This window comes from Lasiodiplodia theobromae (genome assembly GCF_012971845.1).
Source record: "Lasiodiplodia theobromae strain AM2As chromosome Unknown scaffold_23, whole genome shotgun sequence".
In the NCBI taxonomy this organism is placed as follows: domain Eukaryota; kingdom Fungi; phylum Ascomycota; class Dothideomycetes; order Botryosphaeriales; family Botryosphaeriaceae; genus Lasiodiplodia; species Lasiodiplodia theobromae.
Window position 1 is genome coordinate 410,216 of NW_023336439.1, and position 16,282 is coordinate 426,497.

A 16,282-nucleotide genomic window follows, 5' to 3' on the forward strand; every position below is an offset into this window, starting at 1 on the left:
CTCCTTCACAAGATAGCTCCGACAACACCTAAGCTTCCACGTCTGCCTCAACATCGTCGCTCAAGATGGCGAGCAATGGGACGCAGCCAGTAACTGCCAAGTTCTACAACTATCCCGATGTCAAGAACGTCGACATTCCCTACAAAACGCCCGATGCGCCTAAGAATCCGGTCGTACGGGGCTTGCCTCTTTACTACGGAGCTTCGCTGTACGCTCGGCCCTGCGATGATGCCTTTCTCACTACCACTAAGCGAGCAAAAAGCGTAGCATTGACACTTGGCTAGGATTTCCTCTGTCGGTTTCATCCAAAATCATCTCTGGAACAATACCGGCTTCAACCGGCTGCGCGGCCTCAAGGAGCTCGAAGACGTTGCGCCGCGCTACGATCCTACCGTCATTCCTCTTGGCCTTGGCTCTTCCTCGTCCGAAGACGCCGCTGCTCCATCAGAGGAGGCTCGTCTCCCTCCTTCGACCGCCAATGGCCGCTTCTATTCCGTGTACGACTACCACGAGGCCTACAAGAGCGGCCGCACCACGCCCACGGCCGTGATCGAGGCTCTTCTTCCGCTCATCCGTCGCGATGCCTCGAAATCCTCGCCGCACGCCACTGCTTGGATCGAGCTGCGTGAGGACCTGATCCGGGCAGCTGCCGCCTCCTCGACCGAACGCTACAAGAACGGGAAGCCGCTCGGGGTGCTTGACGGAGTGCCAGTCTCGGTCAAGGACGAGGTGGATTTGGCAGGGTATGGCAAGCGGATTGGCACGAAGACCGATTGGCTGGGCAGCGGGGAGTGCGAGACGTCCTTCTGCGTTGCGCGGTGGGAAGAGGCGGGCGCGGTGGTGGTGGGCAAGACGACGATGCACGAGCTGGGGCTGGACACGACCAACAACAATCCCAACCCCAACCACGGCACCCCGCTGAACCCCTATAATCCGCACTACTACACCGGCGGATCATCCGGCGGTAGCGGTTATGCTGTCGGCGCCGGCCTACTGCCTTTTGCGCTGGGCGCCGACGGCGGTGGTTCCATCCGCATCCCAGCCAACTACTGCGGCGCATACGGGCTCAAGACGTCGCACGGCCGCGTATCCGGACGGCCCACGCCATCGCTCGCCGCCTCCACTGGCGTGCTGGGCCCCATTGCGGCCAACGTCGCCGACCTGGAGATCGCATACCGCGTCATGGCGACGCCGGACGCGCAGCACGCCTCCTCCGCACTCTTCACCTCGCCCAACACGCCCTCCGCGCGCGCCACCACGCTCTCCCCCTCCCGCCCCAAGCTCCTCGGCATCTGCCAGCCCTGGCTGGACCGCGCCGACCCGCCCGTCCGCAGCGCCATCCAAGCCGCCATCGACCACCTCGTCTCGACCCAGGGCTACCGCACCGTGCCCATCGACCTCCCGCTCCTCGCCGAGGGCCAGTCGGCCCACGCCCTAACCATCCTATCCGAGATCGCGTCGGGCTTCTCGCACGCGCTCCCGTCGCTCACGCCCGCCAACAAGGTGCTCATCAGCGTCGGCTCGCGCGCCGGCGCCGTCGACCTGCTGCAGGCGCAAAAGGTGCGCGCCCTGCTGATGCAGCACCTCGCCCACCTGTACACGACCCACCCGGGCCTCATCATCGTCACGCCCACCACGCCTAACGCCGGCTGGCACATCGCCGGCGGCGCCGCCGACCTCAAGTACGGCGTCAGCGACGGCAACATGAGCATCCGCAGCATGGAGTACGTCTGGCTCGCCAACTTCGCCGGCTGCCCCGCCATCAGCGCGCCCGTCGCGTACGTCGACCCGAAAGAGGGCGACGGCAAGGTGCCCGTCGCGCTGATGGGCATGGGCGAGTGGGGCAGCGAGGACGCGCTGCTGGGCTTCGGGTACGACGTCGAGGCGTACCTGAACGGCGGTGGGCTCGAGGGTGGCAGGCAGAGGCCGGCGGCTTGGGTCGATGTGCTGAAGCTGGCGACGGAAGGGTCGACGTGAGGGGGGGTTTGATAATGTGCGTGTGGACGGCGGAATTTGACATCTTGAGTGACATGGCTAGGCGCGAGGCTCGAGGACAATTCGCAGGCCGACAGGGGGTGGATGTCTTTAATTAAATAATTCATACAGGAACTTTTGTACAATACATTGAGTACCACAGGCTACAATTTGGCTCCTGTGCGGACCAATATCGTGAGAGGGGTGTCTTGGTAACTACGCGTAGTTCTCCTGCCTCTTACTACTACGACATGTACAACTCTCGAAGGCAAGGAGTGTAGATATCCAGTGCTCTTTGGCCCTTGTTTCCATGCAATCGGTTCGTTGAGGAAATGCTCGTAAGCCGACGTCCGTCGCCACGACATATATCCTTTGGTGAAAGCCACAGTAGGTTAAAGATTATTTTTCCTTGTTTGCTCAAGCGTACGGTGGCCGGTGGTGGCCCAGAACAGCCGCGTAAATCCTGCAAGGATGAGGCACGAAATCAGGGAAGCGGAAGGGACTGGGATCTTGCATGAGGTGGGCCCTCAAGGGAGGAGGGTAGTGTGAGCGGAAATCCACGCCAAGGATGGCACGCCAGGAAAAATCTGCAGTACGGGGAGAGCAACTCCCGCAGTTATCATGAACAGCAAACTATCAAGGTCTAGGATGTTTCCTATGGCTGGTGAAGAGCTTGAGGCGTTGAAGTGCAGGACCATTCAGACGGGCCATGCGTCATTAACATCCCCGGACGCTAATTACTGAGGCGCGGTAGATGTGGGGTAGACGCAGAGCCCTGTTCGTTAATGCGCGCGCATGACATACATCTGATGCGAGTGGGATTGGGTTCGCAGCTAAAAGAACTGAATTGCTGCTGCGAGCTTGAGGTCTAGAGTTTTGAGCTACCTACTGCCAATTATCCTGCTCATCTCCAAGGGTATAGAGAATCGGAAGGATGTTTGTGGCTTGGCTGCGCCGTGTGAGGTCAATTTTTCGGAGGTCCTGTCTCGCCCGTCTCCATTTCAAGCAAGACTGTCTAATTGAAATCGCTAGCAAGCAAACCCATACATAGAACTGCTGCCTTCCTGATGTTCGTGCCGTCCGAATGCTATCCTGATATCATAGCATGCCCAGAAAAATCATTAGTTTTGGCTCCTGTCCGTGTGACAAGCCCTTCATCCGCAAGCAATCTACAAGTCGGCATCCTCCTCGTCGGGGAGAGGCATGTTGGAGGCAGCCTCCATCTCCTTCTGGTACTGCTCCAGAACGGCCTGGTCGACCTGGACCTCCGGAGGAGCGAGGGCGGGGGCAGCAACGAATTCCTGTGGCGGTTTAGTCAGCGTCTTTGCGTTTTTTTGGGGGGCTTATCGAGGGGACATACCAGAGTCTGGTTACCGACGAGCTTCCTGGCGAGCCAGAGGAAGGGCTTCTCGAAGTTGTAGTTGGACTTGGCGGAGATGTCGTAGTACTGAAGGTTCTTCTTGCGGTGGAAGGTAATGGTCTTGGCCTTAACCTTGCGCTCCTTAACGTCGACCTTGTTGCCGCAGAGGACGATGGGGATGTTCTCGCAGACACGGACGAGGTCACCTGCAACAGTCTCAGTTTCGAATTCAGGTCGACTTTGGGGCGGCAAAAAAACTTACGGTGCCAGTTAGGAACGTTCTTGTAGGTAATGCGAGAGGTCACATCAAACATGATGATACCGCACTGGCCGTTGATGTAGTAGCCATCGCGCAGACCACCGAACTTCTCCTGGCCGGCGGTGTCCCAGACGTCGAACTGGATGGCGCCCAGGTTCTAATCGCGGGTAAGTGTGGGCTCGAACAAACTCGTTATCAGGCGCTAGGGGATGCGTACGGTGGTGAAGCCGAGAGGGTGAACCTCGACACCGAGAGTGGCAATGTACTTCTTCTCGAACTCGCCAGTCAAGTGGCGCTTGACGAAGGTGGTCTGCAGGCATAGAGGGTCAGTGAGACAGGTCGCAAAGGTTTTGAGGGGCAGTCGCTGGGAACATGACGCAACACGGCGGCAGCGAGCGCCAGCTGGCGAGAATTCGCAGAACGCACCTTTCCGGTACCACCATCACCGACGAGGACCAGCTTGAAGGTCGGGGGAGCCTGGGCGTCGGCCATGTTGTGAGAGCAGATGCAGCGGGGTTGTGTTGGTGAGGTCGGTTGTTTGGATCTGAGAGGGCGGGGCCGGTTAGTGGGATTTTCTTTTGTAGGCCGAGCTGCAGAGAATGCACGGGCGGCCGCAGGGTCTCAGGACAGGCTCACGCGGATGGGGAGAACGGTGAATGAGCACAACGCCTCGGGGATGGTCGTGCGGCAAACGAGCAGGGCGAGAGTGAAGTGGTCGGAAGATTTGTTGTGAGGGACGGTGATCAGCCTTTGCTTCTCAGCTAGCGTGCACGTGACAGGGCTGTTTACATCAGGAAAATTCCGCCAAGACTGCTGGCGGCCGATTGAGTTGGCAAGGCAGCAGGCGATCGCTGAAGCCTGCTTTCTCGAGCCGAGCCTGCATGCATTGCTGCGCCATCAATTCAATTCATAATGATACACTGCCCCATTCCCTCTATGCCACGAAGCCGCTCCCGCCCAACGCCGCTGCCTTGTGCATGCTGTTTTCTACAGCGGCAACAAGTGGCAGCCCAACATGCCTCTGCCGCCCCAGTTGCGCTTCGGTGTCAGCTGCAGGTCTAGCTGCCCGGCGCCTTCGCCCTCTCTGGCCACTCGAATGGCTATCGGCCTCTGCTCCCGTCCGTTAGTCTCCGGAAAATTTGCAGGAAAAAAAAATTCCTCGATGAGCAACTCACCTCCACGTTCTGCGCGACCGTCTCGGCCAGCTTGCTGAGCTTCTCATGGTTCATCCAGTTGACGTCTCCGAATTTCAGTATCTTGTCCCCTGTCTTGAGGCCTGCACTGTCGGCGGGGCTGCCGGGCACTACGTCGTTGACCTTCGCGAACGGTGCCTGCAGAGCCGCATCGTCCGTGCTCCTGGAGCCTGCCGTGCTTACGCTGCCTGTAGCGTTTGTCGCCTCCGCCGCCTCTCTCAGAGACGCGTGGTGCGCGTGCAATCCCTGCTCGATCTTATCGTAGAGACCTTTAAGGTCGTTCTGAAGGTGTATTATCCGTGCGCGCGTGGTCCGGACTGGCGAGCTTGGATTAGACGTGCCACGGAGGAAGCAGCAGGGTACGGAACATACTCTGTGCAATGTCGATGTCGTCCCTAGGATAGCCGTCGAACGTGGTCAAGCTGGTCCTCATGTTCACGCCATGCTTCACGCAGGCAGGCTTGGTCAGCAAAGTCCTGCCTGCGGACAAAGGCTACGTACCGAGTCCAAGACGGAGCTCAGCGCCGACAGCTCGCTCTGGACGCGGTCCTTCTCAGCCATGAGCTCCCGCAGTGACATGTCCTGCTTGGCGACGCCATTGGAGGCGCCGGTGGTGGGGCCAGAGACCACCGACGGAGTGTGCAAGTCGTCCATGTGGAGGCCCATGGGTTTCGAGCGGAATGCGGCGGACGTGTCGTTGAACCGGCGGATGGTGTGCAGGAGCCTGTGCTGCGAGCCTAGAATGCTGTGCCAGAGCTCCAAGGCGGCGAGCGCATGATGGCGGGGAAAGCTGCCGAAGTTCATGCGCCCGTCAGCCCTGTGACGCCAGCCGTGACTCGCCCTCTCGTCTTCTCCAACACCACCACTCCCATCTCGTATAGAGGGCAAATTGCTATCATCTTACTACATAGCCATGCGTCAATCTTATCAGACCGTCGTGCCCGTGCGCTGCCCTGGTATATATTACGCCATGACTCAGTTGCGTCCTCAACCGACTCTCACGGCAACAATCAGCGAAATCTGATCTATCTGAATTGTACCCGCTGCCGCGTGCTCCCATGTCGATCCATTATGAGCTTGGCGCGACCCCTCGGATTGTTGGACCCCGGCTGAAGTAGGCCCGTATGTCTCTGAGCAATTGCGCTCTGCGTGGCGGTTGCCCTGTCGCTGGCACTGGGGCCCGCATCTTATTTCTAACGCGTTCTCGCATCCTGTTCTTTCCTTAGCAGCGACTGAGTACCGGTACTCCTGGCTCTTTCCTTTTCATTTTCCCTTGCGTCTAGCTGGGCTTGCCGCACCGCAATGCAACTTTTCTCTTCGCCGTCACGCCAGCTTTTATCTCTCATGTCTCGCCACAGGCCAATGCTCCGTCTGTGACCCATCCAGACCTGCCTACCCAGCCATGACATACGTCCTCTCGGTGCCTGCGCAGAGCCCGCTCAAGCGGTCCTTCAGCGAGACGCCCTACTTACGTCCAACCACGCCCCTGTCCAGCGAGTCTACCAATACCGTCCGGCGTTGTAGACCTAACAACGTATCTGCTACCTCACTTATCTCATTGGCTTCCATCCAAGCTGGTCCCTGGCTCAAGGCGAATGAGAATGCGCCGCCGAAACTCTCTTCCCGGTCATTGTTAGACCTGATCAACGAGCTCTCGGCATCAACCACGACAAGCGAGGTCCCAGACGACTGCTTCCCGGAGAAGATATCGTGGGTTTCCAACATCCCTCTTCCACCCTCGCCGAACGTCCGCGAAATCTTCAAGGAAACGACAGACTCGATTCATCATCCCGAGTCTGATGACGACATCTCATCGCCAGCTTCAACTTTTCAGGAAGCGGCCTCCACTATCCGGGATGACACGATTTCTGAGACCGATTCTATCAGCTGGCCTATCGAAGTTCCGGAAGCCTTGAATGCGTATGGAATAGCATTCGACATGCCATGTCCAGAGCAGCCATCACAAAATGAAGTGCCTGCTGACGGAAGCACGGAAGATGGCTCTTCTGCAACCGACTCCAATGAGAAGGCAGCTCCTTTCAGGAGATGGGTGAGCACCCTCAGGCGTCGCAACAAACGCCGCGAGAAGAACCCCGCCGCGCGCCTCGAACGCTGGACCGTCGATGGATCGGAGACGGAACATCCAAGGCCAAGGACGGACACACCGAGACGGGACGGCCACAAAAAGTCCGCATCTTTGACGTCATCTCTCGCCTTTGTCACTGCCGTCAAATCGGCTTCTATCACTCTGGCCAGTACAAGTATTGCTCCCCTCACCAGGTTCGGAACGAAACGCAGTCGTGCAAGCCATGCCCACCGAAGCAGCACCGTGTCGGATACAAGGATTCCTGGTGATTCCGTCTATCCGTCTATTACTCCTGTCATGGACGAGCGAGTCTTGGAACGAGCAAAGCATCGACGGCGAATTGTGGAGGAGATTATAGCTTCGGAAGAGGGATATATCGGCGATATGAAGGTTCTTGTCAATGTAAGGATACGCCCACTTCATTACACGCAGGTCAACCGTTGACTCTCTTCAGGTCTACTTCTCCGTTCTTGCATCAGCCCCGTCAGTTTCAAGCCAGACACGGACCGCGATTCATCGCAACGTCTCACAGATACTTCAACTCCATGAGGATCTTCTGGGTGAACTTCACAAGATCGTTCCGAATTCTGAGTACACGCATGACGACGCTTCGAGCAATACACGTCCACGAAAGGCGAAGCACTCCAGATGGCACAGTGTGGATATTGTACCAGGACGTGTTGTGGGGCTAGCGGTTCACCTCCGGCAGCAACGCCATTCTCTTGATCTCGGAAAACAGGAAGAGCCAACCCCTATCGCTTTGACCACAGATACGAAGACTGTTGCAGATATTGCGAGGCTCTTTGAGAGATACATGAAAAGATTCTTCGCGTATGAGGAGTACAGTGCGCAATTCGAGTCTGTCAGCGGCGAGCTAGAGTCTTCGCACCGAACAATTTCTGCTTGGAACGATTATGAAAGAGGCATCGAAGCCCTATCGACCACACTTGTGTCGGACAACAAGAAAGATTCAAGCGGCAGGAAGGGTCTGACGCTAGCCGATCTGCTTATCAAACCAATTCAGCGGCCCTCCAAATATCCATTGTTTTTCGCCGATCTGCTTAAGCACACCCCGGTCGCGGATGACCCAGTCGCTCATGCAGAACTAGAGAAGACCTATTACCGCCTGAAGGATGCCAACCAGGAGATCAACAATGCCAAGGATGATCCAATTACACGAAGGCTCATCGAGACCACATGGCTTTTGCAAGATCGCTTGATATTTCCGGAAGACCAACTTCTTCCTCGCGCACTTCTAACAAGATTGTTGGGCCATGTGTCTCTTTGTGGGATTTTACACGTCACTTACCAGACAAATGAGCGGATTGAAGGCAAATACATGATCTGCATCCTTTTCAACTCTTGCCTTTTGCTGGCCCTTGCGGATAAAAGTTCGTCAAACTACGAAGTCATCGCCACCATTACCTTGGCCAATGGAAGTATTGAGCCGGCGGACAATGGACGAGGACTACAATGTCATACCGCACCGTTTACGTGGAAACTTGTCTTCGAGTCCGGCCAAAGACTTTACGAGGTGATACTCAGCGCTTGCTCTGCCGAAGAAGAAGAGGTATGGAAGACAAGCCTGCGCTCTCGAGTTGCCGCCGAGAATAGCGACCTCCTGGAAGGTAGGAGCAGTGTTCAAGATGTTTTCTCTTCTTTGTTGCTCGACTTGAAGAGTATTGGAACCAACTTCGGTCAAGCAAACAACTTCACCCGTAGAATGTCGATCCGTAGGGCCGCGACCCTGGGGCCGAAGGTTCATCCTCAACAGGTAATCATCAAGAACACCCAGGCGCAGAAACGAACAGAGTCGTCTCAATCCACAGCCTCTCTTCCTGTGGGACGATCACACTCGCAATTGTCAGCGTCGAAACTGATTCCCACTTTGGCGCCAAGGCGGGGCGAAAGGATCCGGCTGGAGACGATCATCAGCGAAGTGTGGACGAAAGACACACTCCCTTACCCAGGAATGGGTCCGAGGCGCGGCGACAACCCTATTCGAGCTTCGGCAAATTCTGTCATGCGCAAGCTTAGCATGGCCAGCATTACCAGCAATTTCTCGAGGCGTTCGGACTTCTCCAAACGCTCAGGAAGCTACGCTAGTCTCAGCCAGCTCCGCAGAGAAGAGGCGGGAAGGTCAAGGCCCCGCCGCAAGTCACCACCATCTGCGATGCGGAAGTCCGTCTCCGCCCCGGGAATCAAGGTCGACTTTCACACCGCACCAAATGCTTTCCTCCCTGCCGACTTCGAGCTCGTCACGCCTCTTCATGGCAACCAATGCAGAAGACGCAGCAACCGGGCGTACTTGTCGGACAGAGCGGGCGATCGAATTATCGCGCCTGGTGTTCTGCCTCGGGCAATGAGCCTTTCGCCGTCACCGCGGCCTCCATCCTTCACGCTGAAGAAGAAGCTCTCCTTACCGGCACTGGTGGAAAGATCTACTGTCGATTTACCTGCACAAGTCAAGTCGGTCAAGATAAAAACTACACCTGAGAAACCCACGATACTTCAACCGCCCCCAAGAGATTCGACACCAGTGACGTCTCCTCTCAGACGGTTCATTAAACCTCGCACGAGGCTGTTCAAATTTTGGACGACGAGAAACGAAAACAATAAGGCGGCCCTGGCCTCCTCCAGGGCATCTGCTTCAGCTTCGACTCCTTGAATATTGCACTAACGACGGTTATTTTTGGGCATGCTTAAGGGATCTTGGGATATGATATCATTGGGACCTGCAGGGGCTTGGCGCAAGGGGCAGCTTGGAGAGACGCTCAGTTGGCTGTGGAGAGGTATGGAGGGGTCCTGCCGCGCAGATCGCGCATCTTTTTCTTTTTCTGGGAACAGGCGTTTCTCGGCGGCGGATTGCGCAACAGGCATGCAAGGTACCCGCACGGGTGCTTGGGGTATCTCGACAGCGACTAGGCTCTGCAGCGACACTAGATTCTCTTCGCTCCTTTCTTTTGGGTGTATTGGATAGAAGGTGTAGTGCAATCATATCCCTGTGTCATCAGCCAAGCTCGGATAAGTGCCGAACGGGCAGGTGTGGGGAATGGATGATTGCGCACGTTTGTTAGATTGGGTGTTGACGTGATGCAGCAGAAAGGCATGGAACGCTGATGGCGGGGCAGGGCTGGAGGCCAGGTATTGCGATCAGAGCAAGGCAGCTGGGCGGGTGCTCCGTGCGCGGCTCCTATGACGTCGATGTCTAATGTTGTGCTACAAAACCCCTCCCCATCCCACCAAGCTGCCTGCATCACACATCTGCAACAAAGAACAAACACTGCTCTACCCCACGACACGAACACACACTCTCTCAAACACTCCAAATCTCAACAACATCACAATGGCTCCCCGCGGCGAGGCTATTCAGACCAAGGTCCACTACAAGGGCAAGGAGGACGACTTCGTCATCTTCGTCGACTCCGAGAAGGCCGTCCAGGACTGGAAGCAGGACAGCTCCGTTCCTCTGGCACAGGTCGTGAACGGCTGGAAGGTCTTCGTCACCCATAAGTGAGTTTACCCCGCTCCCCATCACCAGACAACGCTCGCACCCTTTGAAGCATCTCCACTGAGCAGCTGGCTGATAATCCCTCGTCAATTTAGGCACGGAAACCAGGGCATTCTCGACACCGCATCCAACGCTGTTCTCGACAACGAGTTCGGTACGCACGCCGATGAGGACGTCGTCAAGCAGATTCTCGAGAAGGGCGATATCCAGTCTGTCGAGGTATGTTCTTCCCCCTATGGACCATCGGAAAGACAGATTGCTAACCCCCGCAACAGGAGAAGGGCCGCAGCGGCGACACCAACCTGTCCAAGGGCTCCCTCCAGGCACACGGCTACGGCGGCAACGTCGCGTAAAGCTTCTCACTTCCAACACGACATCATTCGGATACCCAACGAAGACTAGGCGAATGGGAAACGGGCTTTTCTTTTACCTTTCTGTTTCTCTTAATGGCATGGCATCATGGCAAAATTCCTGAAAAGGAACATTACAAAGCGCGCGTAGCTACCCCGCTTTGCAGTCGATATGGCTTCGGCTGCGCGCAAGGGCAGGGGCTACTGCCCGCAATAGCATCTACATAGTACTAGAGTCTCACGAGACGATATGAATGGCATGATGTCAATGAAACGAAGAAGCTGCATTGTGGTCTACTCAATTGACGTGTCCCTCCAAGGCGGGGTGGGCTGCAGCTGCCCCTCTGTCCGTGTGAGCCCGCTTTCAGCTGTCCCAACGCGGAACGGATGATGTGCACACGATGACGTCAACGCGGGGCTCGGGTGAATCTGGAAGCTCGGCACGTGCGCATTCCAGAGCCTCAGGCACGCGCGTCGCTATGTCATTCTTTTGCCTGGACTTCACCTTCCGTTCTGACATTTGTTGTAAATCAATTATCGACTTGGTGGTCGTATTCTCTGGGAGGTTTTGATGTCTGTAAAAGCCGCAACCTCCATATTCTCGTCCATATTTCTTGTATTGTCACGAGACATAAGCGCCGCCTGGGACTTGCAAACAAATCTACGCGAGTATAGGTCTCGTCGGCTCCGTCAAGGTCTACCTATTTAGAGATATCACGATTGCATGGCGTGAGACCCCTTGCGCAGTCCGACTCCAGTTGTTCGTGTCGTTGGCCTATGCTCTTCTTTGGCATTGCGGAGGCTACACGCGGCTTAGAAGATCAGCGTCACGAGAGAACATTCATGTAAAGCCTGCAGAACGCCACTGCCGTGGCACTAGGGCTTGCTTGACCAGTGGCGAGATGTACTCGTACAATACAAGACTTTTTTTTTTTGGTCAGCTGCGGTGGCTTGTGCTGAGAACGCGGGTCCTGAGAGCAAGCGATTACTCTGCTTTTTGGCCCAGCATGAATGGACCGCTCCTGCAGAACACTGACATTGTCTGGCAATAGACAGATCCATTGCATGTTGGAAATGAGGTGCATAATAGCCATCCGATGCAAGGGAGCGATGGCGGCATTCTGATGTGAGGGGGAGCCGTTTTGATTTTCAGGCGGACTAGCGGGCACGCTGCCGCTGTCGCCGAATGTCACGGTTACCTTTTTCTTGGCTTTTGCGAATGTATGTATGTGTGGATGACGGCAAGTCCGGGGTCTCCGAGCGGGAAGGATCGAGACTACCAGTAAGCGCTGACGAATGTCTCGACGACGTGGCTCCCAGATGTATTCGCTACGGGAGGAGGGGCAGAGACAAGCAACGCGCTGTCATAAAACAATAGGACTTGAGTTAGCGTTGGAGAAAGAAATTTTGAAGATGATCTAGTTCGTAGTCGATGGGGTGAGACGCGTCCATGTTGGACTAAAATGTTGACTTCGGTCACCTGATCTTGACAGAGCAGTCGAGGTTAGGTACGAGAGGTTACGAACTTCAGCGTGATCATGTACAGATATCATCCGAGCAATAGGTCCGAAACCATTGCGTCCTGCAAGCAGCAGGTGTGGTTACCTAAGAGAATGCAAACAGAAAGAAGGAAAAACTTGCAAGGCTGAGCTGGCGCGTATGTTTACGAATGTGCGAAAAGTAGGTCTGAAACACACGAAAGGGAACCGGCGCAATTGAATTGTGGGCCTCGGCAATGAACCAGAGAAAGAAGCAAAGCAAACGGAGATCCATGGGGAACTGGGCATCACGGGTTTAAGTGCCGAGTCAGTGGAGATTTGCGGGCGGCAAGAAGGCCTCGGTATCTGTTCAAGCTTCATGCAGGGAATTGGCCGAGCCTCGTTAATTAGGCGTACGCACGTAGATACTTCCTGAAAGCGGGCGTAGTGGCCCTTCAGGCCGGAGACGAGCCGTGAGATGCGTTCGAAATCGCATTACAATATGCTGAGTTGTTGCGGCGGAAAGATAGGATATTTCCGGGCTTTCGGAGCGCCAATCTCTCGCGAAACGGCTGGCCAAGAGGCTTCCTCTTATCTGGGCCACGGCCACTGAAAGAGACACGAGCAGACAACAAAGCGAGATGCTTCATCGGCGCCATCCGCTTTGCCTCGAGCGATAGCAGACAGCGGGTGATTTTTCCCGTTTCCGACACAGGAGTTGGAACCCTGCCTCGAATCAGCAGCGGCAAGCGAGTTCACACGCGAGCATGATCCCTTTAAGGACGGCCTGCACCTGCAGCAGCGCGCAGGCTGTGGACCCTCTCCCCGCAGCCATGATCCCAGGACCCGAGGCCATTGGAGTCTGGGGAAAGCGTTTGGGCGAGCGGGAGATGAGCCCCAGAGCGGAACGGCAAGCTCGGAGAAGGCAGAGTTTGGCCGGTGGGCGAATCAGCACGCGGTGCGGGGGCAGACAGCGCAGATCGGACCTCGCCTGAGGGTGCATGGGGGCGGGCTCTGGTAAGATTGCATGCATGAGATGGGGGTGAGCTTCCAGAAGGCGGCTGCGCTTCTCTGGGGCGCTGGGTGGGAAGATAACCGCGGGCCAGACGTGGAGGGAGCGACGCCACCGCGTCCTGAGTCTTCGCCGCATCGGGGAGTCAGCGCCGGGGCTTCTTTATCGCGGCTGTTGCGGCGGGCAAATCAACTTGCGTCGTGGCGAGTGTGACCCGGGCGCCGGGACTCCAGGCTGGCCTGGTGCGACGATAGGGTTGATAAGGGTAGCGTCTATCGACGGCTGAAAAGTGTGCACACCAGGAGCCGGGGCGAAGTGGGCCGGAGGAGACCGTCTGCTGAGCCGCCCCGGCGCCGATGTAACGGACGTTAGCTAGATGGGGCAGTTGCCAAGGGTACCGGCAGTCGCGATAGCTGGGGCGCTCGTTGCGCCCTTGATCAGCTCGAGTCGCGCGCCGCTTCCTATTTACACGAGCCCCGGCCTGCGCGACGTCGACTGGAGGAGCTTTCTCTTTCACGCAGCACTCCGCAGTACGCCGCCGCCGTCCCCTCTGCGTGCATCCCCTCAGCACAATGGCCGCCGAGCACAATTCGTCGCCACAGCCCAACGTTGCGGCCAATCCGGACCCTGCCCTGGATGTGTCGCGCGAGCACTTCCACCCGCACCTGCACCACGACGAGTCGGCAGAAAAGGGCCACCGCGACGAGATTGCCTACTCCAACGGCACTACCCAAGACGCCTCGACCATTCCCGCCCAGTCCAACTTGCACCACCGCGGTGCCAGCGAGAAGAGCATGGAGAAGGAGGGCGTTATCGATATCGACGATGCCGAAAAGGGCAGCACCAGCCAGGTCGCCGCCGCGCACGGCGAGGACGAGAAGAAGCGCGGTCCCGTTGGCCGCTTCTACGCCAGATTCAGGATCTTTTTCCACCTGTTCGTCTGGCTGTTCTTCACTGGGTACGTGGCCACTACTTTTTTTTTTTTTGCAATTTTTGTGTGGGTGGTGGTCGAGTGGCGTGTCGGCCGGTCGGCAGGGTCTAGGGAAAAATCTATTTCGCCGCGAGTCGGGAGACGACGCGTCTTTGCACGGAGCTTTGGGCTGACACTGGCACGACAGATGGTGGATCGCAAGCTTGATCCTGCACCGCCATGACAAGAACTGGATCATTCCGTTCCTGCTCTATCTGTGCGTCACGCTTCGGGTCATCTTCTTCCATGTCCCGATTACCATTGTCACCAAGCCCATGCACTTTGTGTGGAACAACACGGGGGTCCGCTTCACTGCGCTCATCCCCGAGAAGCTGAGGACCCCTGCTGCTGCCCTGCTGGTCGTCGCTGTCTTCCTCATTGGCACATTTGCCAGTCCCGAGAGCAGCGACAACACCAGGGCCAACCGTGCAGTCAGCATCTTCGGTCTGATTGTCTTCATCTTCGCTCTGTGGGCCACTTCGAGGAACAGGAAGCGTATTGTCTGGCACACGGTCATTGTCGGCATGCTGATGCAATTCATCATTGCCCTCTTCGTCCTGCGCACCACGGCTGGATAGTAAGCTCTCCCCATTCTCCCCTCCTGATGCGTGTAAATCTAACCTGTGCACAGCGACATCTTCAACTTCATCTCCACCCTCGCTCGTGAGCTGCTTGGCTTTGCCGACAAGGGTACTGCTTTCTTGACCACGGATACCATTCCGGAAACGATCCACTGGTTCCTGATCTCTGTCCTGCCCGCCATCATCTTCTTCGTCTCTCTCGTGCAGCTCCTGTACTTCGTCGGCCTTATCCAGTGGTTCATCGGCAAGTTCGCGACCTTCTTCTTCTGGGCCATGCGCATTTCGGGCGCCGAGGCCGTCGTCGCCGCTGCCTCTCCCTTCATCGGACAGGGTGAATCTGCCATGCTTATCAAGCCGTTCGTTGCTCACCTCACCATGGCCGAAATCCACCAGGTCATGTGCTCTGGTTTCGCCACCATTGCTGGTTCGGTGCTCGTTTCGTACATCAGCATGGGTATCAACGCACAGGCGCTTGTCTCGTCTTGCGTCATGAGTATTCCCGCTTCGATCGCCATGAGCAAGCTCCGCTACCCCGAGGAAGAGGAGACGCTCACCGCTGGCCGCGTCGTTGTTCCGGATGACGATGAGCACCGCGCTGCCAACTTCATCCACGCTTTCGCCAACGGTGCCTGGCTCGGTCTTAAGATTGCGGGCATGATCATGGCCAACCTGCTCTGCATTATCGCCCTGATTGCCCTGATTGATGGTCTTCTTACTTGGTGGGGTCGCTGTAAGTCCAAATCTCCGTGTCGTGAAACTGATAGGGCAGATGCTGATCTTTGTAGACATCAACCTTGACGGAAACTACGACCTGACCCTTGAGCTCATCCTGGGTTATGTCTTCTACCCCGTCGCTTTCTTGCTCGGTGTCAGCCGTGACCGGGATGGCGCGGATCTCCTTCGTGTCGGCCGTCTCATTGGTCTCAAGATCGTTGCCAACGAGTTCGTTGCCTACAGCGACCTTACCACTGATGACTACTACTCGGAGCTCAGCGACCGCTCCCGTCTCATTGCCACCTACGCTCTTTGCGGTTTCGGCAACATCGGCTCGCTGGGTAACCAGATTGGTGTGCTGTCCCAGTTGTCTCCCACCCGTTCCGGCGATGTCTCGCGCGTTGCCGTCTCGGCTCTGCTCACCGGTATTCTGGCGACATTGTCTTCTGCCAGTATTGCGGGCATGGTCATTATTGATCAGAAGAGTTTCTTCACCCCGAGCTCGTAAGCGATTGGCTGTGGGCTCGGTTCGGCGGCGTATTTTGATGGAAGTGTCTGCGCATATGACGGAGCTGTGACTCCGAGCGTTGTAATACCCTACTCTGGATGATGTGACGTGAAGAAAAAAGAAATTATGTGGTTTTCTCTCTTTTAGCTAAACACCCGTGGGGCCTGCTCTGGAGGAGAGGCTGGAGGGTGGTATCATGGATACCCCAAAGAAATGCATCATGTTTCGAGCTTTCGCGCCGCTTGCCCGTCTGCTCGTTGCATTTACTATTCAGTGCTACTACTGC

General features: G+C 56.6%; 6 protein-coding genes across 6 annotated transcripts; 4 read left to right on the plus strand and 2 right to left on the minus strand.

The window, feature by feature from the left end:
* Positions 1-65: 65 nt before the first annotated feature.
* Positions 66-1,977, plus strand: LTHEOB_7638 (N-acylethanolamine amidohydrolase; the record flags this gene model as incomplete). Its single annotated transcript, XM_035517026.1, has 4 exons — positions 66-208; positions 285-1,724; positions 1,767-1,900; positions 1,967-1,977. 4 exons carry the CDS (start codon positions 66-68, stop codon positions 1,975-1,977), a joined length of 1,728 nt encoding a protein of 575 aa, XP_035371147.1.
* A 1,166-nt stretch (positions 1,978-3,143) lies between these two features.
* LTHEOB_7639 (GTP-binding nuclear protein gsp1 ran protein) lies at positions 3,144-4,085 on the minus strand (the record flags this gene model as incomplete). The annotated part of the gene is made up of 5 exons (XM_035517027.1): positions 3,144-3,275; positions 3,335-3,540; positions 3,597-3,750; positions 3,811-3,903; positions 4,020-4,085. 5 exons carry the CDS (start codon positions 4,083-4,085, stop codon positions 3,144-3,146), a joined length of 651 nt encoding a protein of 216 aa, XP_035371148.1.
* A 495-nt stretch (positions 4,086-4,580) lies between these two features.
* Positions 4,581-5,590, minus strand: LTHEOB_7640 (26s proteasome non-ATPAse regulatory subunit; the record flags this gene model as incomplete). Its single annotated transcript, XM_035517029.1, has 4 exons — positions 4,581-4,703; positions 4,769-5,103; positions 5,159-5,231; positions 5,288-5,590. The coding sequence occupies 4 exons, from the start codon at positions 5,588-5,590 to the stop codon at positions 4,581-4,583; spliced, it is 834 nt and encodes a 277-aa protein (XP_035371149.1).
* A 598-nt stretch (positions 5,591-6,188) lies between these two features.
* Positions 6,189-9,540, plus strand: LTHEOB_7641 (Rho guanyl nucleotide exchange factor; the record flags this gene model as incomplete). Its single annotated transcript, XM_035517030.1, has 3 exons — positions 6,189-7,274; positions 7,327-7,495; positions 7,547-9,540. The coding sequence occupies 3 exons, from the start codon at positions 6,189-6,191 to the stop codon at positions 9,538-9,540; spliced, it is 3,249 nt and encodes a 1,082-aa protein (XP_035371150.1).
* Positions 9,541-10,218: 678 nt separating this feature from the next.
* On the plus strand, positions 10,219-10,736 carry LTHEOB_7642 (Shwachman-bodian-diamond syndrome protein; the record flags this gene model as incomplete). Its single annotated transcript, XM_035517031.1, has 3 exons — positions 10,219-10,385; positions 10,479-10,602; positions 10,659-10,736. The coding sequence occupies 3 exons, from the start codon at positions 10,219-10,221 to the stop codon at positions 10,734-10,736; spliced, it is 369 nt and encodes a 122-aa protein (XP_035371151.1).
* A 3,059-nt stretch (positions 10,737-13,795) lies between these two features.
* Positions 13,796-15,996, plus strand: LTHEOB_7643 (H+ nucleoside cotransporter; the record flags this gene model as incomplete). Its single annotated transcript, XM_035517032.1, has 4 exons — positions 13,796-14,181; positions 14,342-14,770; positions 14,825-15,504; positions 15,560-15,996. The coding sequence occupies 4 exons, from the start codon at positions 13,796-13,798 to the stop codon at positions 15,994-15,996; spliced, it is 1,932 nt and encodes a 643-aa protein (XP_035371152.1).
* Between the last annotated feature and the right edge of the window lie 286 nt (positions 15,997-16,282).